The sequence below is a fragment of the Lampetra planeri genome, chromosome 47 (genome assembly GCF_965212315.1).
Source record: "Lampetra planeri chromosome 47, kcLamPlan1.2.h2, whole genome shotgun sequence".
Classification (NCBI taxonomy): domain Eukaryota; kingdom Metazoa; phylum Chordata; class Hyperoartia; order Petromyzontiformes; family Petromyzontidae; genus Lampetra; species Lampetra planeri.
Genome location: NC_136153.1, coordinates 9225945 through 9249828, shown reverse-complemented (window position 1 = coordinate 9249828; position 23884 = coordinate 9225945). Strand labels below are relative to the sequence as shown.

Here is a 23884-nt window from a genome sequence, read left to right as displayed (position 1 = left end):
GTCACCACTCGACGTCGGCACCGCACGTGAGCGACACCCATGTCGGTGACACCGCACGTGACACCGCACGTGACACCGCACGTGACACCGCACGTGACACCGCCCGTGACACCGCACGTGACACCGCACGTGACACCGCACGTGACACCGCACGTGTCACCGCTGGACGTGGGTGACACCGCTGGACGAGAGTGCGATGGCTCCCAATCGGTTGTCTGTCATCACGTGACGCCGGTGCCACGTTCGGGATAGAGCTGCACGCACCCCGCCTGCACGGGGGGGGGGGGCGGCGTCTCCGAGTGGCCGAGCCGAGTGCAGCATTCCCCTCCGTTTACCTCACCTGTGCGCAGGTGTGGCCTGGTGGGAGGGGGTGGAGGGGAGGGGTAAGGTGGGTGGAGGGGAGGGGTAAGGTGGGTGGGAGGGAGGGGGTGAGGGAAGTGTAATGCCACGTGAGTTGACTGTGACACTTGGTAACACTCCGCGTGGAGGGGGGTGAGTGGGGGTGGTTGACTCGGGGTGGGGGCGACTCGGGGTGGGCGCCGTGCGTCGCACTCGATGCAAGATGCGTCAGGGATTGTTGTTCGGTGTTCACAACTGCACTTCCCCCTCCCCACCTCTCCTCCTCACCTCCCCTCCCCACCTCTCCTCCCCAACTCCCCTTTCCACCTCCCCTCCCCACCTCCCCTCCCCACCTCTCCTCCCCACCTCTCCCCACCACCATCCCACGAGGGGAGGGGGGCGCGGGGGTCGGGGACCTGCGGCTGCAGAGCCACACGCGGCCCTTTCAGGACTGCGCTTCGTGACGTCGTTTATAATTTTGATGAAGAAACCACCGCGTCTCGTATTCACGTTGCGTTTGCGCCTCCGATGAGCGAGCAGGGTTGGCTACGTACGGCGCGGAAGAAGTTCAACGTACGGTGTATACACACATGGCGGCTCTTTAAATATTGAGAGGGGGGGGGGGGATTTTTCACCGAATAAAAATCAAGTAGATTCCTTTTGTTTTGGTTGCCGACCCCTGACCTCGGGGGTTACCTCTGGTGGGGGTGTAATTGGATCGTGCCCAGCGTGGGCACGACAACGAGGCTACGTGCGAGACGTGGGATCCGTGGGTGACACGGCGGCTGACGTGGCACCGCGCTGTGCCCGGCCCTGATTCGCCCCCCCCCCCGGGGAAGTGGGATTCGTGGCCGGGTGCGTTCCGCGGTGGGCGCTCCCAACCCGCCCCCCACACTCTGGGCTGTGCCCCCCCCTTCTCCCCCCGCGATCAGCTGAGCAGAGTTTGGCTGGCAGCCCTCGCCATACGTCACCTTAAAAAGAAGCTCCCACCCTCGTGAATAATCTCACGACGTCACTCGCTCGCTCCGAGTCGTAGATTCTCTCTCTGCCTGCCCACGAGTTACCGCCTCTGGGCACTTTCATCGAACCGCTCCTTCCAGTTTGTTCACTTTACGATACGAGCGCAGCACAACCCACCCCCGCCGCCACCAATGTGTACGTGCGTGTATGGATGCTGAACTTCGTTCGCACCGTTCGTATTAGAATACTGTGTTTATACTGGAGGAATCCGATGAGCTATCAAGCTCTTTTTCACAGATGTCCGGTATCGAACCGCGCTCGTCCGGAGTTGTATGGTTGGTTGCTTGGGATCGGGGCAGTCGGCGAGCACCTATTGGTGTCGAAACATCGCTGGAGCTTGGGAAGTGGCCACCAATTCGTATCTACCACGCCTGGTCATCCTTACAGCGGCTGTTGGCTGGCCATCAAACAAAGACGGTCACGGCATCGCGCGCGAGCTCAGATGCGCTTCTGCGGCCGTCTGGAACGCTCTTCCTTCCGATATTAGGAAGCCACTGGGCACCTCCGATTTGCACGGTTGGCTACGTACGGTGCGAACGAAGTTCAACATAATGTACACATAATCGGGAGAGTAATCAATTGCTCAAATGCTCGTTACGTGCCAGCTGTAAACAGGAACACGTGGGCGGCAAACTTGCATTGGGTCTCACGATTTCGAGTGTTCGGGGGTTAGAAACTGGAATTTCATCTCAAGCCAGAGGACGAGAGGACTCTAGCCGCCACGCATATAAAGGATTTATAGTGAAAAACTTTGTTTTTACGGGTTAATTTTTTCCTGATGACAACCGCTTGTGTTGCGATCGAAACGTAGTTTTTTGTTATTTTCTTTGAACCTATCTACGTGACTTTACCGAAAGACCCAAAGAATACAAACGCTTTGTTTCATAAAACCCTATGAATTTATTAACATTATACATCGTTTTTTTTACGATTGAGAACCAGATGGGTGCAATGCTGCAGTAAAGGTTAAGAACCACTGCTCTAGAGGGGACTCCAGACCTCAGGGCCCTCAGATAATTAAATGTGAAGCGGTTGGAGCGATTGATGATTCTCCACTCAATGATTCACTCTGCAGTCACTTGCTGACTGCAGGGTCAGTCTCCGCTGTTCCTCTCTTCTCATCGCTGCTACCATGGCGGCTGCAGCCTGTGCACTTCACTCGTTGATTCCTTCTCCTACGTTGGAGGAATTGATCGTAACTAAGGCAAAGATCCCCCGTATAGCCTTAACAGACCGTTAGGGGAAAGTGATGTTAGTGAGCACCGATGAAAGCCGGCACGGCACACGAGGGCCAGAACCACGCCCGACCGCCTTTGTATCCCGAGTGGCGATGTTTACACACCACACCGGGTACTCATTTGAGGCCGGTTCAGATAATGGGCACGGATGTTGGTGGCCGTGAGCGGGAATCGAAATCGGGTCGCCGGGGTTCATAGCGCAACGCGCTAACCGCTGCACTGCCGCTCATAACACACTCATCCACCCATCCACTCATTCATCCATCCACTCACTCATCCATCCACTCACTCATCCATCCATCCACTCACCCACCCACTCACCCACTCACCCACTCACCCACCCACCCACCCACTCACCCACCCACCCACCCACTCACCCACCCACCCACCCACTCACCCATTCATCCACCCACCCACGCACTCACTCACCCACCCACCACACTGCAGGTCACGTTTGCTTCTTCCCTCGCACTGCTCCACTTTGTGAATTCTCTCCTCCCATCACGGCCTCTTTTTCCCATCTCTGATAATAATAACCTCGTTCAAGACACGCGTTAACAACTCTTATTATCTATTACAACTGTGATCGTGCTGCGTGTTGCTGGCCACTTGACACTACGGACCTTTGTTCCAAACCCCTTTTAATAAATAAAATAATCATAAGCTATTGTTGGGTTCCCCTTCTTTCGATCGGACATTCCAGTAAGATGAGAGAAGAGATGGAATCGAGCTGTAGAGAGATTATAAAAATGCGGACACAAATAGCGACGGTATTGAGATGAGAGATTCAGATTAGACAAATATGTCGGGAGATGACAGAAGAGATAATAGACAAGGGTAGAGATGTAGAGGGACAAAGAGAGACAAACTAGACAAAATGTAACTCAGCTACAGTATGTCACCAAGTGCACTGATCTATTATTGGCTGTTGTTCAGAGGCGACCTCGCCAGCAAACATGACAAGCGCGTCATCGCAGCGGCTGATTTCCTCATCCACACACGTGGGGAATTTATAGCAGCAGCCAAATCATCCGAACGCGAGTTGATTCTTAATGTGTAGGTAGTGCAAAAGCGGAGGACCCGGAGAAGAAATCCACACGACCACGGGGAGCGAGAGACACGCAAACTCCAAATATACAGCAGGTGTAAGGGTTGGGATTGAACCCACGACCTCCTGTATACCGGGCGAGGTAGTTAACATCTCCGAGCCACCGTGGGATCGAGGGAGGTAGCTGTGTGACATCCACTTCCGCGTGCCTCGTTCTCTGAACACACGGAGCGGGGTCCCGCTGCTCTGAGATTCCTCGGCTCGTGGCGGGGACGCCGGCAGCGGCGCCATCGCCACTGCGAGAGGAAGAGGCGTCCTGCCCAAGTCGCACAACGTGAATGGCTGTTGCGTCTCATCCACGTGTACACAACGACCACATGTGCAGTGGACACCGACGGGGCTATCTGCCCATGGATCCACCCGCTCCTCTTTCTGTTTCTCAGTGGAGTGCCCAAGCGCTGTCGCTGCCCCCCCACCCCCCGCGATTCCTTGCGCACTTTTCAGTTGTTGCATCGTTTCCATTCCTTGCAAACTTTAGACTTCCTTAACGTGCTCACCACCGAGATGTCACAACAGATCGGACACACTCATAACAATAACGAGGGTGAAGATTCAATCTCCGTGCTCCGCCAATTGGGGTTTGGCCAGGAGACGTCATAGACGCTACGATCACGTTGACCCGAGTTCGATTCCTGGCTCACGGCCACCAACACCAGGTGACGATCACCTGAACCGGTCCTGGGCCTCCCTTAGGTCGAATCAGCCTCAAATGAGAACCTGTTGCGGTGTATAAACATCACCACTGAGGAAATAAAGGCGGCCGGGCGTGGTGCTGCCCATCTACCCCCTCGTGCACCGTGTCAGCCTTCATAGCTGCTCGCTACCAGCACTTGCCTGTCAAAACTCGATATAGGGGGATCTTTGTATGCGGAGTGGCGCGCGGTCGCGTAGCGGTGAGCACACTGCGCTACAAACCCAGCGACCCGCGTTTGATTCCCGGTTCACGGCGAATATCTGAATCGGTACTGGACACCTCGTGGCACTGGCCAATCAGCCACCCCCTTCATAATGGTGCTCGCTAACAGCACTTGCCCCAAGTCGTTTATGGCTATAAGGGTGGTTAATGTCCGTGCTGCCTGTACACATGTTTACTGTGTACAAAATATCGCGAACCGGGCAGGTAGAGGTCACAGCCGAGAGAATGCCGATGTCCTTTCTGAGTCCGCGCTGCTCCAATCCACTCAGAGCCAGATCCATTGGAAGCCACACACACTCGAGCATGCCACCACGAGCTCGCACCACCCACACCCCGGGTCTGGTTCTAACCGACTGCTGCTGCTGCTTCTGTTGACGGGGTGGTGGGCAGACAGTATCATCATCAGCATCATCACCATGATCAATCCACTGCTGGATGAAGGCATCCCCAAGCCGCGGTGACAATATGTTGTCTCCATCGCCTGGTGTGGAGGAACCGTGGGTTCGATCCCGACCCGGATGCCTTTCATGTCTCTCTCCGTGGTGGTGTGGATTTATCTCCGTGGTGGCCTCCAGTTTTTCCCCTCCACATTTAACATCAAAATCACGCGTTTCGAGCATTTCCGCACGTGATAAGCCACTTCGTTGAGCTGTTATTTCTGGGCAGCTCGCTTCTGCAAAGAAAAAGAGCTATTCAGTAGAGCTCAGTTGGCCTACTTACCTGGTAAATCGAAGTTTCGTTTAGTTTTCAAGTCGTTGCCACACGAGGCCGATTCCAACGACTGGGCCGGTCCTCTGGGACGGGTTCCATCTCCTGGCTGCCATTCCGTCATCGCCCTCGACGAACTTGCGGCCATCACCCTCGACCAACCTGCCCAAGCCACGCTCACTCCTTGTTCACGGTTGTGTTGCGGTGGAGCGGTGCCCCGTTGGTCTGCACGCGTCTCTCCAATCCGCCCCTCAACTCTCTCCTCTTTCCGGCGGCTCTCAAGTGCAGCTGTTGATCCACGCGCGCTTCTTTTGCGCACTTTTCAGACAGTGTCCAGTGGTCTCCGATTTCACCCCCCCGCCACCCTCGCACCTCCGATTAGCACGGTTGTCTACGTACGGTGCGAATTAAGTTCAACATACATACGTAGATGCACACAGAAACCTATTGACTCACAGAGACCCATCAACTCACGAAGAGACCCATAGACTCATACAGAGACCCATAGACTCACAGGGGCCCATAGACTCACACGAAGACCCATAGACTCACACAGACCCATAGACTCACACAGAGACCCAAAGACTCACACAGACCCATAGACTCACACAGAGACCCATAGACTCACAGGGACCCATAGACTCACAGGGGCCCATGGACTCACACAAAGACCCATAGACTCACACAGAGACCCATAGACTCACACAGAGACCCATAGACTCACACAGATACCCATAGACTCACACAGACCCATAGACTCACACAGGGGCCCATGGACTCACACAAAGACCCATGGACTCACACAAAGACCCATAGACTCACACAGAGACCCATAGACTCACACAGAGACCCATAGACTCACACAGACCCATAGACTCACACAGAGACCCATAGACTCACACAGGGGCCCATAGACTCACACAGAGACCCATAGACTCAAAGAGACCCATAGACTCACACAGAGACCTACACACTCACACAGAGACCTACACACTCACACAGAGACCCACAGACTCACACAGAGACCCACAGACTCACACAGAGACCCATAGACTCACACAGAGACCCATAGACTCACACGGAGACCCATAGTTTGTTGTATTTCCCCCGCTCCTCCGATTTGCAGGGTTGGCTACGTACGTTGGTAAAGACGTTCAACATACGCGACCCGGCAGTCAATAACTACGCGTTCCATCTGCAAGCTCGCAGCAGCAGCTTTGTGCGACGCTCGCGCGCGCCCACACACAGGAATATCCACATTGCAGGCGATGGCGTTGAGCAAGTGTTTGAGGTGTTTAGAAAAATGTGGTTAGTGAGCACTTGTCGTGGTCGCCATGAACATGAGCAGGTTGGTTAGAGGTCAGAATCACACCCCCCTGTCGTCTTTGTCTCCCCCCCTACCTCCCACAGCGATGTGCATGGTGCTGACGCCGACTAAGCCAACACGCGCATGTATACACAAAGACAAAGACCCCCCGTGTAGCCTTCAACAGACTGTCGGGGTAAGTGCTGTTAGCGAGTGAAGGCCAGCACGACACACGAGGGGTTCAAGTGGCCAGCACAACGCCCGGTCGTTTGTCTCCCTTGTGGGGATGTTTCCCATTTGAGGCTGAGTCGACCTAGGGGAGGGCCCAGGACCGGTTCAGATAATCGTCACTGGTGTGTTGGCCGTGAGCGGAAATCCAACTCGTACGGCCGGGTTCGTAGACAAACGCGCCACCACCCCGTCGATCTGTTCGCCTTGTGGCGTTCTCTGCCCTGACGCAGGCGAGACTCGGCTCTGAAGAAGGCCGTCTCTGGTGTCGACCAACCAGCTTCAAAGACAAAGCACTCATCTCACCCGAGCGGGTTTAGTTTGCAAGTTCACCACAAGAACGTGCGGTTAATGCAGACATGATTCCTTGCGATAGGTTTACATTTGGTGTTTGAACATCTTAACACCTCCTGTTTTATTGCTGTTCTTATTTTTTTATACTTTGGGACTGGCAAAAAAAAGGTCCCATGTCGCTACACTACCACTCCCCAAATACCCGGACCTTACACATTCACAGACACGCGTGCACACGTATTCAAATCCGTACACACCCAACACATACCGAAATACACACTCGCAAATATCAAAGGCGCTCACCAAACACACCCTGCACACCCTAAATATGTAAACACGCACACACACAGAAATAGACATCACCCAAAAAACACTTACACACAAATATGCAAACACACCCAAATACAAGGAGCCACCGCATAGCCTTTGCAGAATGCCGGGCAAGTGATGTTACGAAGCAACTATGAAAGTCAACGTGGCACACGAAGGTGCCGGTGGCTGGCGCTACGCGCGGCCACCCTCGTCTCCCGAGTGGTGGTGGTGTTCGCACTGCGCACCAGACACTCATTCAAGGCGGCCGAGTCGGCCGAAAGGAGGCCAGGAACTGGTTCAGGTAATTCTAGATTTGAAGCTTTCGTGACTGCAAGGATTCATACTCTTAGATTTTTTCGGTAAAGTCACGTAGGTAAAAAATAAAATAAATAATAAATAATAGAAAAACCTAAGAGTCTGGTTCAAGTAATCGCCACCAATGTTGGCCGTGAGCGGGAATCGAACTTGGGTGGCGGGGTTCGTAGCACAGCACGCTAACCACTGCGCCACCGCTCCTCCCCAATATACACACTCTTCCCTCCACACAAAGACACCCCCGTATTGCCTTCACAGACTGTTGGGACAAGTGCTGTTGGCGAGCACCGGTGGAGGCAGGCAGGCCCACGATGGGGGCAGGACCACGCCCGGCTGCCTTCATCTCTGCAGTGGCGAATATATTTTTGTGTTTTACCAGGTAAAGCCGACTGAGCTATAAGAGGTCTTTTTTTAAGAAGCGACCTGGCTACAAATGACAGCTGAGCGAAGTGGCTTATCACGTGGAAATGTATTGCAGCCAAAAACGCTAAACGCATGTTTCTAAATGTGGAGGGGAAAACCGGAGGACCCGGAGGCAAAAATCCACGTAAACACGGAGAGAGAGAGAGACACGCAAACTCCAAATATACAGCAGCAGGCGTCAGGTTCGGAATCGAACCCATGACCACCTGTACACCAGGCGAGGTAGTCAACATCTCCTAGCCACCGTGGCGCCCAGTGCCTGATGCGATGTTTACACATCCCACTAGGCACTGATTTTTGGGCGATTAGATTTATAACCATAATATACGCACAAAAAGACAAAGCTCCCCCGTATAGACTTAACAGGCTGTAGGGGCAAGTGCTGTTAGCGAGCAGCTATGAAGGCCGGAACGGTATACAAAGGGGGTGGGTGGCCAGCACCACGCACGACCGCCTTTGTCTTCCCAGTGGCGATGTTTACACACCGCACCAGGTAATCGTTTGAGGTTGAGTCGACCTAGAGGAGGCCCAGGACCGGTTCAGATAATCGTCACCGGTGTTGGCCGCGAGTGGGAATCGAACCCGCGTCGCCAGGTTCATTAGCGCAGCACGCTAACCGCTACACTACCGCTCCCCACTCGCACACAAAGCCTCTCACCCCCCCACCCACCAACACAGCCACGCGTCTTCACAAGCGACCCAGTGACCCACATCCAGTGAAGAAGGCATCCCCCTTCTACACACACACAACCTCTTAGAACACAAAACATCGACTCGGGGAGCTTAAGGCAGCGGTTCTTAATCTTTACTGCAGCCTGCACACATTTTGTTCTCAATCGTTAAAACATGTGCAATGTTAATAAATACATAGGGTTTGATGAAACAAAGTACGTGTCCCGTGCTGAATTTGTGTTTTCGATTATTGACCTTCTTTAAAAAAAACCTGTCCACGTCTCGCGATCCCCAGAAAGGGCATCTCGCACCACCAGGTGAAGAAGAACCACTGGGCGGCTTGGGGTGCTGCCGTGGCGCCTATCCCCACGCCAGTTCGCGCAGCTGTTGAGCTTTCGGGTACTGCCGAGGGGCCGGCACCGCCGCCTCCAAAATGTTTTTTTTATACGAGAGCCACCACCCTGCCACGGCTCGCTTTGTTTGGTCCACCGAGTTCGCGAACGGCGAGGGGCGCTGCGATCGGGCGATGAAATCGTACAACACAAGATCACTGATCGGAGATTTGCCCACGCGGATTCGTTGATCGAGATTAATTGAATCGAGTCCCACTTCAGTCGATTCAGGGTTAATCTTAATTTACGGGTTAATCAATTTACGGGTTAATCACTGTTGTCAATTCATGGCAATCGATCTATCGACCGAGTAATGATGCGACACGACCTTCATTTGATTGGCTAATATCAGCAAAGATCGATGATTCCGTCGGTCCGATTTCATCGTTAACGCAGCGCCCCCGGGGGCAGGCGGGCGGCCGTTCTTCCCTTCCCACCCTGCCCCTCGCTACGGCACCTACATGCAGTAAGTGACAGCAGCAATGTTGTTTTGCCAACTCGAGTTTTGTAGAGTTTGAAGTTGGTCCCTTGGGCTTCGGAATGACGTGATTTCCCTCTCGAAGGTGTGGCAAGTCCTCCCCCCACACTCAAACTAAAAACCACAAGTCTCTCCCCCCGTTTTTGCTTGAGATGCGGCATCATCCCAGACATGTGTGGAGTAGCCAATGTCACTCCATGTCAGGGTCTTTAGGCCAGGCGAGTCTGGATAAATAAACGACATCACGATGGCGGTGGTTATTGCAGGAACCCGCTTCTGCCGTGGAGTTAGGAATCAGCTTCACCGTTCTTCGCAATCCAGGAGCCGCCGGTTCGATTCCATCCGATCTCCCGGCGCGGCACTGGAGACAATGGGGATTCGCCTCTTGAATCCCTCTCAGCAATTGTCCGTCCGTTGGCAGGTTTCGTTTGTGGGGGCGGGGGGGGGGGTAAAGTGGAGGCAACTCCCACCTCTGCGAAGACGTAACTGGCCAATGTGGAAGAGTAGACCAAATACCAGCTGGAGGAGCTTCCGCGAGTAAGAAGTCCTTCTGCCAGCAGTCGTGAGAGCGAGTAAATTGCAGGGCTGCGCCCTGATCTATCCCATTATATTAAATGCTATGCTAGACCATGGCAACGATTGTCACAACACCCGCTTCGGGTCGTGGTGGTGATGCGCGTAAATGCCCAGCAGATGAGCGTGTGAATTACACCGCGTGTATAATCACAACTTAGCCACAAACACACACACACCCTCCGATTTAAATAGTAAATTATATTTCGTTTCAAAAAGAGCTGAACATAGCAGCCCGCTAATGGGTTTACAGAAGTTCACGCATAAACCTTAACATCCTGTACTACCACGTGTGGTACACATCCTGTAATACCACGTGTGGTACACATCGCGAAAAGAGAGATACATCTCTGTGGTTACAGTTCATCTACGAATCGATTAATAACCCGCGAGTGGACTGCTTGAGCCGAGCATGTGTATGTCGTCAAAGACGGACCTCCCCGTGTAACCTTTGACTGTCGGGGCAAATGCTGTTAACGAGCAGCACCTATGAAGGCCGGCACGGCACACGAGGGTGTGGGTGGGAAGCAGAACCACGCCCGGCCACCTTTGTCTCCCCAGTGGCGATGTTTACACACCGCAGCACAAGGTACTAATTTCTAGCCGAGTCGACCTAGGGGAGGCCCGGGACATGGCTCAAGGCAGTCGCACGCACGCATTCTATTAAACTATTAAAATCTATTTGTATGTTACCAGGTAAGGCCCACCGAGCTGTACAGCTGTTTTTCAGCAGCAACCTGCTCTCACACATTGATAGTTCAACCACGTGGCCTATTGCATGGAAATATGTAGCAGACACTCGAAACGCGTCATGTCGATTCCGAATGTGGCGAGGAAAACCCGGGGGACCCGGAGAAAAATCCACGCGACCACGGGGAGAGAGAGAGACACGCAAACTCCAAATATACAGCAGGCATCGTCAGGGTGGGGATCGAACCCACGACCTCCTGTTCCAGCCAGTAGCGGAACGAGCGTGGGGTGCCTTGGCCCCCTTGACGACCGCCATGAGATGGTTTCAACAACAGTGTAAAAGAACAACAACCTGTGTGATGATAATGTAATTAGGCAAGATAAGCCGCGACATATAATCGCCTAAGGTGCGACCGTGCGAGACAAATTAAATTTTGGAGCTCCACCTGACCGATTTCCGCGACCACGTGGATAGAGAGCGAGGAGCGAGGGAGCGAGGCAGAACACGCAAACTCGAAACGCACAACAACAACAGGCATCGCGCGTCAGGGTCGCGACTGAACTCACGACCACCTGCACACCCATCAGCAGTAGCGCACGAATCTGAGCGTGGTGCTGTTGAGGAGGTCCGCGGGCTCCGGGAAGGCGGCGTCCAGGCAGAAGCCGGCCCGCAGCGCCAGCTGCATCACCTCCTCGGTGAGGGCGCGGACGCTGTCCACGGGGCGCGGGGGGCCGCCGCCCGCCGTGCTGCGCAGCCTGGCGAGGCCCAGGCGCGAGAACTCCCGCGCGGGCAGCCCCCTCGTGTCCCCCGGGGACACCCACTGGAGGCGCATGTGGTAGCGCCGCGGGGGCGCGGAGCCGCGCTCCGACTTGACGGAGGAGGACGACGAGGACGTGGCGGTGGTGGACGACGTGGCGGCGGTGGCGTCGTCACTTCGCGACGCGGCCCCGTCGATCGTCACGCGTCGGCCACCGCCCTCGTCACCGTCGTCCTCGTCGTCCTCCTCCTCCTCGTCGTCGTCAGCACCGTCCTCCTCGTCGTCGTCGTCGCCGCCGGTGCCGACGCGAGCGCACACGCGCAGGTGGGCGCGCAGCACCTTGAAGAAGGTGGGCGCCGTGCAGAAGATGTTGGTGGTGAAGACCTCGAGGCTGCGCGCCACCAGCGTATAGACCTGCGGCGCCTCGCGCACCGTGTAGTGCACGCTGAGCGCGCGGCGCGCCGTGTCCACGTGCAGCAGCGCGTTGCCGCGGCCGGGCCCGAGGCCCCCCCCTCGGCCCCCCCCTCCCTCGGAGGCCCACGGCGACCCGGAGCGTCCGCGCAGCGCGTCCGCGAGAGGCCCGATCTGGTAGAAGTCCGCCTCGCGCCTCAGCAGCTCCGTCTCGCCGAAGCCGGCGGGCAGGTCGAGGCGTGAGGTGCGCAGGAAGTTGAGGACGTGACGGAAGATCTTCCCATCGCGGTCGATGAAGAAGCGGCCGTGCGCGTCCCGCGCCGTGGGCATCTTGCCGCTGAACATGGCGGCGAGCATGCTGTCGGGGAAGCGCGTCAGCGTGTCCAGGCTCGTGGTGTACACCGTGCCGCCCACGTTCAGCGTGACCGGCTCGGCCATGGCGTGGGCACGAGGGTCGCCCCAAGCGCCCTCCTCGTCTCCCGTGTCCGCCTCTTCCTCAGACGCCGCGAGGTACAGCGAAGGAGGCTTCCTCCTCCTCCACCACCAGCTGCTGCTGCTGCCGCCGCCGCCGCTCTCCTCCGCTCGACCTCCTCCGAGCGTCCTCCGCTCTTCTCTCGTCGACGCCGCCGCCGCCACTCGGCGATGTGGCGGCTCCGCATCGTCCCCGAGGCGGCCGGTTGGATCGAAGGCGCGGCCGGGCTGGTTCCCGACCGGCCCAGCGGCGACGGGCCCCAGCACGAGCGATCTCAGCGCGGCCGGACGGGGCCGGCTCCGCTCCGGACTCGCGCGGGGCGACCTCGCGGCGGCGGCGGCGGCGGCGGCGCGGGGTCACCCGAGGCCACGGGGTCACCCGAGGCCACGGGCGGACCTACTCGTGACGGCGCCCGACCCCCTCGGCCCGCCCCGTGTCCCGCCTTGGCGTGAGGCTCTCAGGCGCACCGAGCCTGGCACGAGACCCCCGGCGGTGAAGTCGCCGCCGCTTGGCAAGCGAATGGCGGCGTCTGTTGTTGTTGTTTGGTGACCGGCTGCGACCACCCGTGGTCTCTGTGTGTGTGTCTCGGTGTCTGTGTGTGTCTCGGTGTGTCTCGGTGTCTCTCAGTGTGTCTCTGTGTGCGTGTCGCTGTCTCTTTGTTGGTGTCTCTGAGTAGGGAGCGGGCCCCTTTATAGGCGGCCGGAGCGGCCGGGGCCTTCGGAGTCCCCCAGCCGCGCGATGACGTCCCCTGCAGCCCGGCTTGGGCGGCGCTTGTGGCACGAGACATGACGTCACGGCTCAGGGCGCAGACTGACGTCACCAGCAATCGCAGCCCGGCCTGTGCGGTGCTTGGGATACGAGAGACATGACGTCACGGCTCAGGGCGCAGAATGACGTCACGGCTCAGGGCGCAGAATGACGTCACAATCACCACTCGGAATTATTGTGACGTCGGAATGATCCTGAGCGGCGTGATAAAACATACTGTACATTATATATAATAGACGTTTCGGGTGAGGGGGCCTTATTCAGTAATGCGCTGTGAAGAAGGAGCATTGCCTGAAATGTCGCTTAAACTATCATCATCAGTCCTTGCAAGGCTTCGCGGTGGTGATGTGGTAACTCCCTCACCTGGCATGCATGGAAGTCGTGGGTTCGGTTCCGACCGTGGCGCCTGCTGTATTTTATATTTGTAATTTGCGTGTTCTCTCTCTCTCCATGCCCGCTGTATTTTATATTTGTAATTTGCGTGTTCTCTCTCTCCATGCCCGCTATATTTTATATTTGTAATTTGCGTGTTCTCTCTCTCTCCATGGGAGCGTGGATTTTTTCCGGTTTATCCCTCCACATTTGTGATCGATGCTGATATCACTTTCCACACGATACGCCACTTTGTTGAGCTATCATTTGTGGCCCGGTCACTTCTGAGAAAGAGCTGTATAGCTCAGTGGGTCTTACCTGGTAAAATTACAAAAATATTTCAAAAGTTGATCGTTAGGTTGTACGGTACTTCTATGGTCCCACATCTATTTCTCCACATTCACCAAGCCGCACTGACAGGCGTGGTGAAGTGCAGTCGAACAACCCCATCGCGACTGACGTGGCGAGGCCCTCATCCAGCAGTGGATCCACAGAAGGGCTGTGGTAGTGCGGGGCTCCTTCTAAGACGATTGGCCCAAACATCGCGAGACCCTCCTGACAAGAGGCCTTGAGACTCGGTGAGGCTGCTCGCTCTCTCTCCCGTGACGCCATTCGACCAGAACAGTTGGCCATTCTGAGCTGGGAGCCAGGGTCCACATTTTGCCAGATTTGGTAAACTTGACTCACAAATGATTAAATTTAAAGAACCCCAATTGCACCATCGACCTCCTCTACTCGAATGCTTATGGCCCCCTTGCAGGTCGGCGCCTCGTTCAAAATCTAAATATGTAGACTGGAGGAATCCGATGAGCTCTGCAGCTCTTTTTCGCAGATGTCGAGTCGGGGCACGGGCTCAGTCCGTTACAACAATTAAAGAATGCAGAAACACGATAGGGGTGCGAAGTATAGGACATGTAAACAAATCACAAATATATACAAATAAACACAACCTCTTTTTTTACCACATGAAGCCCACGGATATATATTTTTTTGTCAGAAGCGACCTGGCCACAAATGATAGCTCAGCAAAGTGGCTTATCATCACGTGGACATTTATAGCGAAGGGGGGGGGGGGGGGTCCCTAGGCTCCAACTACACCAGAGCGTCAGGAATGATTGCACTGCGGCGCTGTGGTGATGATGAGTGAGACTCATTGACATGCTAGTGGCTGCAAGTGCTACTCCGCGTGACAATACTCACGTACACAGCTGATGCAACCTTAAATAACAACCGTGAGAATCGCGTATCACGGGTTCTGTTCACTAAAAGCCTTGGGCCGTTGAGGCGTGCAGTGACCGTGTCATGGGGCTCTCACCCCGGGGTGGCTAGGAGATGTTGACTACCTCGCCTGCTATACAGGAGGTCGTGGGTTCGATCTCGACCCTGATGCCTGTAGATTTGGAGTGTTCATGTTCTTCCCGTGGTCGCGTGGATTTTTCTCGGGGTCCGGTTTGTGGCGACGTCACTTCTGAAAAAGAACTATAGAGCTCAGTGGTCCTTACCCGGTGAAATAAAAACACGTTTTTAGTTCTACTGGAGGAATACGAGGAGCTATAAAGCGATTTTTCACAGATATACAATCTTCACCTGTGCGACCAATGGCTCCCTTGCTGCTGCTGCTCACGCAGAAGAAACCAAACGGGCAACGAGGACGCCTCTCGATTTGACTTTATTGTTGAGACCCGCGCATTCTCACGGCGGCCACGCGTTCACAGTCACCGACGCACCTTCGTGTACACACGCGCGCGCTGTGCCTTGAGTCCACGCGTTAGACACGTGTCCAAGTGTCATTCGCGCGTGTGCCCCACGTGTTCAATCTGCTGTATACGCGTGCGTCCAGGTGGCTCCTCACGGAGGGTAGGAGTGGGCAGCGGAGGGAAGGAGATGGCCCTCAGTTGGCCGCCATGGTCTGGTCGATCCACGAGCGGAAGTTGGCGACGCGCGCGTACACGCCGGGCTTGTTGGGCTGCGCGCAGCCGTAGCCCCACGACACCACCCCGTGCAGCAGACCCCCGCACACCATGGGTCCCCCGGAGTCTCCCTGCACCGCGGGGGGGGGGTGGGGGGGGCACAGGCGAGAACGGGGTGAGCTGTTTGGAACACGCGCGTGCGAATAGGTGAGGCACGGGCGAGAATAGGAGAGACAGAAAGAGCATGCAGGTGAGATTGATGGAGCGTGCGGCTGCGCATCAGCGAGACAGGTAAGAATGGGTGAGACGCACAGATGAGAGGAGGTGAGTTGTAAGGAGCACACAGGTGAGAATAGGTGTGATGTCACAGTGAGAGCAGGTGAGGTGTATGGAGCACACAGGTGAGAAGAACAGGTGAGAATAGGTGAGAGCCAGATGACTGAATAATTGCCGTTGCGTTTCATCAGCCGTGGCTATGTCATCACCATCATCGCCATCATCATCATCACGATGAGTCTGCACGGAGGGAATGGGTGCGGCAAATTGCGCGAGGCGCTGCATTATCACGGCCATCAGTCAGGCAGCAGAAGGCTTCAATGACCACTCGGGATGGGCGCAACGACACATTCAGCTGTCGAGAAACCACTCCGGTGACGGTCATTCAGTCACGTAGCGATTCACTCGTTCGCTTAATTATTCACGGAGCAATTCACTCTTTCGCTGAATCTGTCACGTAGCGACTCACTCATTCGTTTAATGAGTCACGTAGCGACTCATTTGTTTAATCAGTCACGCAGCTACTTTCTGCTGCTGACGAGATTGTCGAAAGCGGTCCATGTGGTTTGCTTGTCTTAAATCAATGCTACTGAACTTACGCACGCCCAGAACACCGTGGCAAGCTGATGGGATGAGTGAAACATACTCATGGAGAGAAACGGTGACGTGAGGGAGACATGGCCTGCTTATAGAGTGCATCGTGTGTGGTCTCAGGCTTGTGGCCCACGTCACGAGAGGTAGCGGGGAGCGGTGGGTGTAGTGGTTAGCGCTACGCTGCGCTACGAACCCGGCGACCCGAGTTCGATTCGCGCTCACGGCCAACACCGGTGGCGATTATATAAAATCGGTTCTGGGCCTCCCCTAGGTCTCCTCAGCCCCAATCGAGTACCTGGTGTGGTGGATAAACATCGCCACTGGGGGGGGGGGGGAACAAAGGCATGCGGGCGTGCTGCTGGCCACATCACCTCCTCGTGCGCCGTGGCGCCCTTCATCGGTGCTACTCGCTCACAGCACTCGCCCGAACAGTCTGTCCAGGCTACACGGAGGGAGGGCGACTTCGTGTTCGTGTGTTGTGACGCAGGTGGAGAGGAGCGCGATGTGCGCCCCCTGGCGGACAGAGCGCGGCGATTCAATCAGAACCCGCGTGGACGTCGAGACCGCGGGCTCGGCAGGGCTCGGAGGAGGCGCACGCGGCTCTTGGCGTCTCGAGTTTCGAAAGCGATGTCTCTTGTTATTGTTATTTAGAGCCCAGGACTAGAATAACAGACACCTCATTCCAGACGTCAGGATCGCACCTCTTCCTGGGCTTCGATATGTCTCCTCCTCGAAGACGCTGGGTGGTGGAACCACAAACCGCGTCAGAACGTCACGCCTAGGCCCAAGATGCTCCACATCTTCGTCACGAATGGAACATTTAAAACACAAGGCCACACGAGTGCGATTGTGGCCATGCAACTCAGACTATGGGCCGCGCAGTTGGGGTGCCATCGTGGCGAGATGTTAACGATCTCTCTTGGCGTACAGAAGGGTTCGTGGGTTCGAAGCCAACCCTGACGCGTGTATATTTGGAGTCTGCATGTTCTCGCTCTCCATGGTCGCATGGATTTTTCTCCGGGTCCTGCGGTTTTTCCCTCCACATTTAGAATTGACGTCACGCGTTTAGAGTCTTCGGCTGCTATCAATGTTCCACGCGATGATTATAAGCCACCTCGCTGAGCTGGTGTCTGTGTGAGTGTGCGGTGATGACGGCATCTCCGAGCGTCGCTCCGACTGCGACTCCTCACCTGGCAAGAGTCCTTGCCGCCCGCCATGAATCCGGCGCACACCATGTTGGCGGTGATCTCACCGCCGTACGCCGAGCCGGCGTTGCACGTCGTGGTGGAGATGACGGGCACGTCCACGGCCATGAGCTTGTCCGGGTAGGAGCTCCCGGAGGCGCGAGTGTTGCCCCAGCCGGAGACGCGGCACGTGGTGCCGCTGCTCAACGATGCCCCCTGCGAGGGCAGCCCCACGGTGCCCACGTAGCTGTTGAGGCTGGCGGCGGTCTGGAGCTGCGGGTTCCAGAATGAGGAATGTTGATTTAGACTCGTGGAGGTGGAGGGAGGAGGAGGAAGGAATCCGATGAGCTGTGAAGCTCGTTTTTTCTCACAGACGTCCAGTTATGGGGCACGGGCGTCATTAAGTTACAATCAGCAAACAACACACAATGGAGAACATGGTAAGCAAGTCACTAAATATAAAAATTAACAATAAATAAATTATCCAAGTCCGGTTTATCAAGCTTGGGCAAGGCGGAAACACAACAACAACAACACTGTCCCAAATAAGAGCGAGTTAACCCCACACAGCGGTAGATCCCTGGATATCTGCATTGCACGGAGCCCTCACGTGACCCCCACGCGGGGCAGGTTACCTTGATGAGCAAGACGTCGTTGTTCATGGTGTTGGCGTTGTAGCTGGGGTGCGAGATGACCTTGCTGACCTTCAGCACCTGCTCGGTGCCCTGGTTGAGGGACAGGGAGTGCTCACCCAGCACCACGGTCATGGCAGAGGCCCTAGGGGGGGAATGAGCGAGTGAGATAGGGAGGGAGGGGGAGTGGGGGGGAGTGAGGGGGAGGGGGGGTGAGAGGGGGAGAGAGAGAGAGGGGGGGGGTGAGCGAGTGAGAGAGGGGGAGGGGGGGTGAGAGGGGGAGAGAGGGGGGGGAGTGAGGGGGAGGGGGGGGTGAGAGGGGGAGAGAGAGAGGGGGGGGAGTGAGGGAGGGGGGGGGTGAGAGGGGGGGAGAGAGAGAGGGGGGGGGTGAGCGAGTGAGAGAGGGGGAGGGGGGGTGAGAGGGGGAGAGAGGGGGGGGGAGTGAGGGGGAGGGGGGTGAGAGGGGGAGAGAGGGGGGGGGGGAGTGAGGGGGTGGGGAAGAGAGAGGGGGGGGGAGAGAAAGAGGGGGGAGAGAGTTGGAGAGGGGGGGTAAGAAAGAGAGGGGGGGAGTGAGCGGGGGGGGGGGGGGAAGAGGGAGGGGGAGAGGTAGAGGGGGAGGATGAAGAGAGGGGGGAGGGGGGGTGAGAGGTAAGGAGAGCAAAGCATGAAATATTTCATTTAAAAAAGGGGGGGGGGGGGCGGTTTACATAAAGCAAAGCATAAAAAACCCGAAATGATGAACGAAGCAAAGTGCAGACTGATCGTAAAAAAAAGAGAGAGTGAGAGGGGGGGATGGGTGGGGGAGTTTCTGGGTGAGACTCTCACGCTATATGTGGGGGAGGGGCTTTGTAAATGAATCAAATATGTCATAAATAAACATATTTGCAAATTATATTATTGGCTCGTTCGGTAAAGTCACGTAGATAGGTTCAAAGAAAATAAAAAACTACGACGTTTCGATCGCAACACAAGCGGCCGTTTTCAGGGTCACCGGGTTCATAGCGCAGCGCGCTAACCACTACGCTACCGCTCCCCACTAACAAAAAAGTAGTCAACAAATTAATAAAATGGCACCAAAATCAGAAAAAAAAATTATCACAACAAAGAAATGATTCCATAAGGTCTACGACACATCCTAGACCACAATCACAACTTCCCACAAGCCAGGAAAACTTCACAGGAGGGGTGGTGCGTATGAGTGCGGGCCACTCAGCGTATCTGTGTGTGTATGTATGTGTATGTCTGTGTGTATGTCTGTGTGTGTCTGTGTGTATGTCTGTGTGTGTCTGTGTGTATGTCTGTGTGTGTCTGTGTGTATGTCTGTGTGTGTTGTGTGTGTGTCTGTGTGTATATGTCTGTGTGTGTGTCTGTGTGTATGTCTGTGTGTGTGTGTCTGCGTGCGTGTCTGTGTGTGTCTGTGTGTGTATGTCTGTGTGTATGTCTGTGTGTGTCTTTGTGTCTGTGTGTGTGTCTGTGTATGTCTGTGTGTGTGTGTCTGTGTGTGTGTCTGTGTGTGTGTGTCTGTGTCTTTGTGTGTGTGTCTGTGTGTCTGTGTGTATCTGTGTGTGTATGTCTGTGTGTGTCTGTGTGTGTATGTCTGTGTGTGTCTGTGTGTGTGTCTGTGTATGTCTGCGTGTGTGTGTCTGTGTGTCTGTGTCTTTGTGTCTGTGTCTTTGTGTGTGTGTCTGTGTGTGTGTCTGTGTATGTCTGTGTGTGTGTGTCTGTGTGTGTGTGTCTGTGTGTGTCTGTGTGTGTGTGTGTCTGTGTCTTTGTGTGTGTCTGTGTGTGTCTGTGTATCTGTGTGTGTGTATCTGTGTGTGTGGTGTAGCGGTTCACGCGCTGCGCTACAAACCCGGCAACCCGAGTTCGAGTCCCGCTCACGATCAACATGACCAGTGACGATTATTTGAAGCGGTCCTGGGCCTCCCCTGGGTCGACTCAGCCTCAAATTAGTACCTGGTGCAGTGTGTAAACATCGCTACTGGGGAGACAAATGCGGCCGGACGTGGTGCTGGCCACCCACCCCCTCGTATGCCGTGCCGGCCTTCATAGGTGCTCGCTAATAGCACTTGTCCCTACAGTCTGTTAAGTCTACACGGGGAGACATTTGTGGAGTGGAGTGGGGAGCACTCAACGTGTGTGGAGTGGAGTGGGGGGGGGGCATTCAGAGTGTGTGTGGAGTGGGGGGCACTCACGCGATCTTGCAGTGCGCGGCAGACAGCACCCAGAGGCTGCTGAGGAGGGAGCCTCCACAGAAGTGGGAGCCGTACTGCTGAAGCGACACCTGGTACTTGATGGAGTTGGGACTCACCTCGAAGCCCCCCACGATGTGATCATCGCTCCTCGGCGCGGCGACTACAAGGAGGGTGGGGGGGAGGGGGCATGGTGGTTAATTAATCCACTGCTGGATGAGTCCCCACTCCCCTTTGCCGGAGACATTGCGTCTCTTTGGGAATTGGGAATGTGCCGCTATTGACTGGAATAGGAGGTCGTGGGTTCGATCCCCACCCTGACGATGCCTGCTGCTGCTGTATATTTGGAGTTTGCGTGTCTCTCTCTCTCCCCGTCGTCGCATGGATTTTCTCCGAGTCCTCCAGTTTTTCCCTCCACATTTAGAATCAACAACATCACGCGTTTTAGAGAATGTGGCTCCTGCTATGCATGTCCACGTGACCATAAGGCCACTTCGTCGAGCTATCGCTTGTGGCGGGCAGGTCGCTTCTGAAAAAAGAGCCACATAGCTCAGTGGGGCCTTACCTGGTTGAATATAAAAAAGAATGAACGGGTACATCTAGTGGGTTACCAGATGTGGTGAGATTTGACCCCGCGCATCACGTCGGCCAGTGTGCGACCACACGTGGGAGCATAGTGCAGTACAGGACTACACGATTGATTCTGCTGCACTGCCCACGGTTTCACAACGTAGCACCCACCCCAAGCTGCCTATAGCACCTGTGTGATTCACAATCAGAATATTGACTGCAGGAGGAATCCCATGGGCTATAAAGGTATTTTTTCACAGCTGTCCAGTAGGGGCACGGGATCAGAACGTGACAACAACAACAACAACAAATAATAATAATACACAAACACGATAGGAGCACAAATTATAGGCAAGGTAAAACATAATCGCTTGAAAATATATGCATAGAAACCAAGTTTGTATCTTACTAAGTCAGGCCCACTGAGACATTAGCTACTTTCTCAGAAGCGACCTGGCCACAATTCGTGGTGGCCACCCATCCCAAGCACATTGTCCAGGCTCGCGGCTGCTTAGCTTGCAAGATGTGGCGCGATCTGGCGCATTGTGGGGTGATTTAGTCAGAGGTGAATAGACTTCTCGAGCCTTGCTGTAAATTAATGAGTTAAAAACAAGTGGGCGAGTTTGAGTACCATTTGAATGAGTCCAAGAATGAATGAGCGAATGAGTTAGCTACATGATACGGCCCCTAAACGGATACATTCATGAGTCGATAGCTAAATAAATGAGTACCTGAATGGATGAGCGAATGAGTCGATAACTAAATGAATGAGTACCTGAATGGATGAGCGAATCAGTCGATAACTTAATGAATGAAGAAGACGCTTGAGCGAATTCATGACCACATGAGTGTGGACAAAGTTGAATAAATGAACGAACGAGTGCACGAATGAGCGAGTGAACGAATGGGCGAGTCGACCAGTCGCGGGTGGAACTCGGTACTCACGGGCGAGGGCGAGCAGGGAGGAGAGGACCAAGACCAGCTGCATGGCTGCGATGAGGGTGGCGCTCAGAGAGTGGAGACCACCTCGGACTAGCGGCGCTTATAACCATCCCGGAGACACCACGTGACCCACCAGAGTGACAGGCGAAGTGGGGTGATTTTGGGGGGGGGCGGGTGGGTGGTGGAGGGTTGGTGGTGGTGGGAGGGGGGTTGGTGGTGTCCACAGGTGATGGTGTTTCCACGCGGGGGGAGGGGGGGGTATCTGCGGGCGCGAGGTCGATGGTGACGTGATGGACGAGGTGAGTTGCCGCGTGGCCGTGAAGACATCGGTAAAAAAAGAGCTTTATCGCTCATCGGATTCCTCTGATTCGGACATCACCGCCATCATCATCATCATCATTGCCGCCACCATCATCATTACCGTGGGGCGCCACGGTGGTGAGATGTTAACTACCTCGCCTGGCATACATGAGGTTCGTGGGTTCAATCCCAACCCTGACGCCTGCTGTATATTTGGAGTTTGCATGTCTCTATCGCCGTGGTCGCGTGGATTTTTTTCCCGGGTCCTCCGGTTATTCCACACGACAAGTCACTTGGTTGAGCTCTCCTTCGTGGCCAGGTCGCTTCTGGAAAAGAGCTGCATAGCCCAGTGGGCCTTGCCTGGTCAAATGAAAAAAAAATAGTTTTCAAGCGACCGAGCGATACCTGAATAGGTCTCGTGCTGGTCTCCACCCTTCACCATTGACCAGCCGTGGTGAAGTTTGGTCAAATACTTCACGATTCGCACGGTGAGGCGAGGCCCTCATCCAGCAGTGGATTGCCACAATGGGGGTTACGTGGAGGTGTTTGCAGTCCTGGGCCTCCCCGAGGTCGACTCAGCCTCAAGTGAATACCGAATGTGGTGTGTAAAACATTGCTACTGGGGAGACAAAGGCGGCCGGGCGTGGTGCTGGCCACCCACCCCCCTCGTGAGCCGTTCGGGCCTTCACAGGTGCTTGCTAACAGCACTTGCCCCAACAGTCTGTTGAAGGCTATACGAGAGACCTTTGTCTTTTTTTGCGAGTAGCACACGTTCACAACCACGTGGAAGAGGAGGCCAAGTACCACGCTGAAGAGAGGTCTATCCGGAGCTCCCTCTCGTGGAAGCCTCATTCCGCCAGCAGTGGCGTGAGCGAGCAGTTACAACTATAAACATTTTTTTAAATTTCCCCACATAAGATCCCACTGAGCTCGAGTACATTGCTCTTTTCCCCAGAAGTAGCCTGGCCACGAATGATAGCTGAGCGAAGTGGCTTCTCGCGTGGAAGTTGATAGCGGTCAGATACTCGGGAGGACCCGGAGGAAAAAAACCGGAGAAACCGGAGAAAAATAATCCACGTGACCACGGGGAGAGAAAGAGACACGCAAACTCCAAAAGACAACAGGCGTCAGGGTCGGGATCGAACCCAGGTCCTCGTTCGTACCAGACGAGGTAGTTAATATATCGCGATCGTGGCAGTTGCAGGGCCGCGCCTGGACAAGGGCGTGGGTGTAGACGTGCGTGACCTCGTATTGATTGTCATCGGGGGCCCCGAATTGTGAACTGTCATGGATCGCCCCCCTCCACCTCTCCCCTCGCCCCCCCTCGCCACCTTCCCCCAACCGTGAGCGCGGACAGGTGCGGGCAGGTCCGCGGGGTATCGCGCACCTGCATCTCGCCACAAACAACCCCGGGGGGCGCGCGGGGAACTCTCTCACGGCCTCACGGAGCTCGCGCGCGGGCCACGCATCGATCTCCGGCCACCGTGGCCC

At 55.4% G+C, this 23884-nt stretch overlaps 2 protein-coding genes across 2 annotated transcripts; both read right to left on the bottom strand.

Moving 5' to 3' along the window:
- Nucleotides 1–10508: 10508 nt before the first annotated feature.
- Nucleotides 10509–12992, bottom strand: LOC144733426 (BTB/POZ domain-containing protein KCTD21-like). Its single transcript, XM_078615336.1, has one exon. The coding sequence runs from the start codon at nt 12617–12619 to the stop codon at nt 11597–11599; it is 1023 nt and encodes a 340-aa protein (XP_078471462.1). The 5' UTR covers nt 12620–12992; the 3' UTR covers nt 10509–11596.
- A 2454-nt stretch (nt 12993–15446) lies between these two features.
- Nucleotides 15447–22218, bottom strand: LOC144733427 (trypsin-3-like). Its single transcript, XM_078615337.1, has 5 exons — nt 22097–22218; nt 20585–20744; nt 18393–18534; nt 17764–18030; nt 15447–15834 (listed from the first exon to the last, which is right to left on the bottom strand). The coding sequence occupies exons 1-5, from the start codon at nt 22137–22139 to the stop codon at nt 15685–15687; spliced, it is 762 nt and encodes a 253-aa protein (XP_078471463.1). The 5' UTR covers nt 22140–22218; the 3' UTR covers nt 15447–15684.
- Nucleotides 22219–23884: the final 1666 nt, after the last annotated feature.

Excerpts from the sequence above, each read along its gene's own strand:
- LOC144733426 (XM_078615336.1), bottom strand. The coding sequence starts at position 12,619 with ATGGCCGAGCCGGTCACGCTGAACGTGGGCGGCACGGTGTACACCACG.
- LOC144733427 (XM_078615337.1), bottom strand. The coding sequence starts at position 22,139 with ATGCAGCTGGTCTTGGTCCTCTCCTCCCTGCTCGCCCTCGCCC. Across the intron at positions 18,535-20,584 it reads GCCGCGCACTGCAAGATCGC|GGCCTCTGCCATGACCGTGG; the intron begins GTGAGTGCCCCC and ends TTCCCCCCCTAG. Across the intron at positions 15,835-17,763 it reads GCGGCAAGGACTCTTGCCAG|GGAGACTCCGGGGGACCCAT; the intron begins GTGAGGAGTCGC and ends CCCGCGGTGCAG.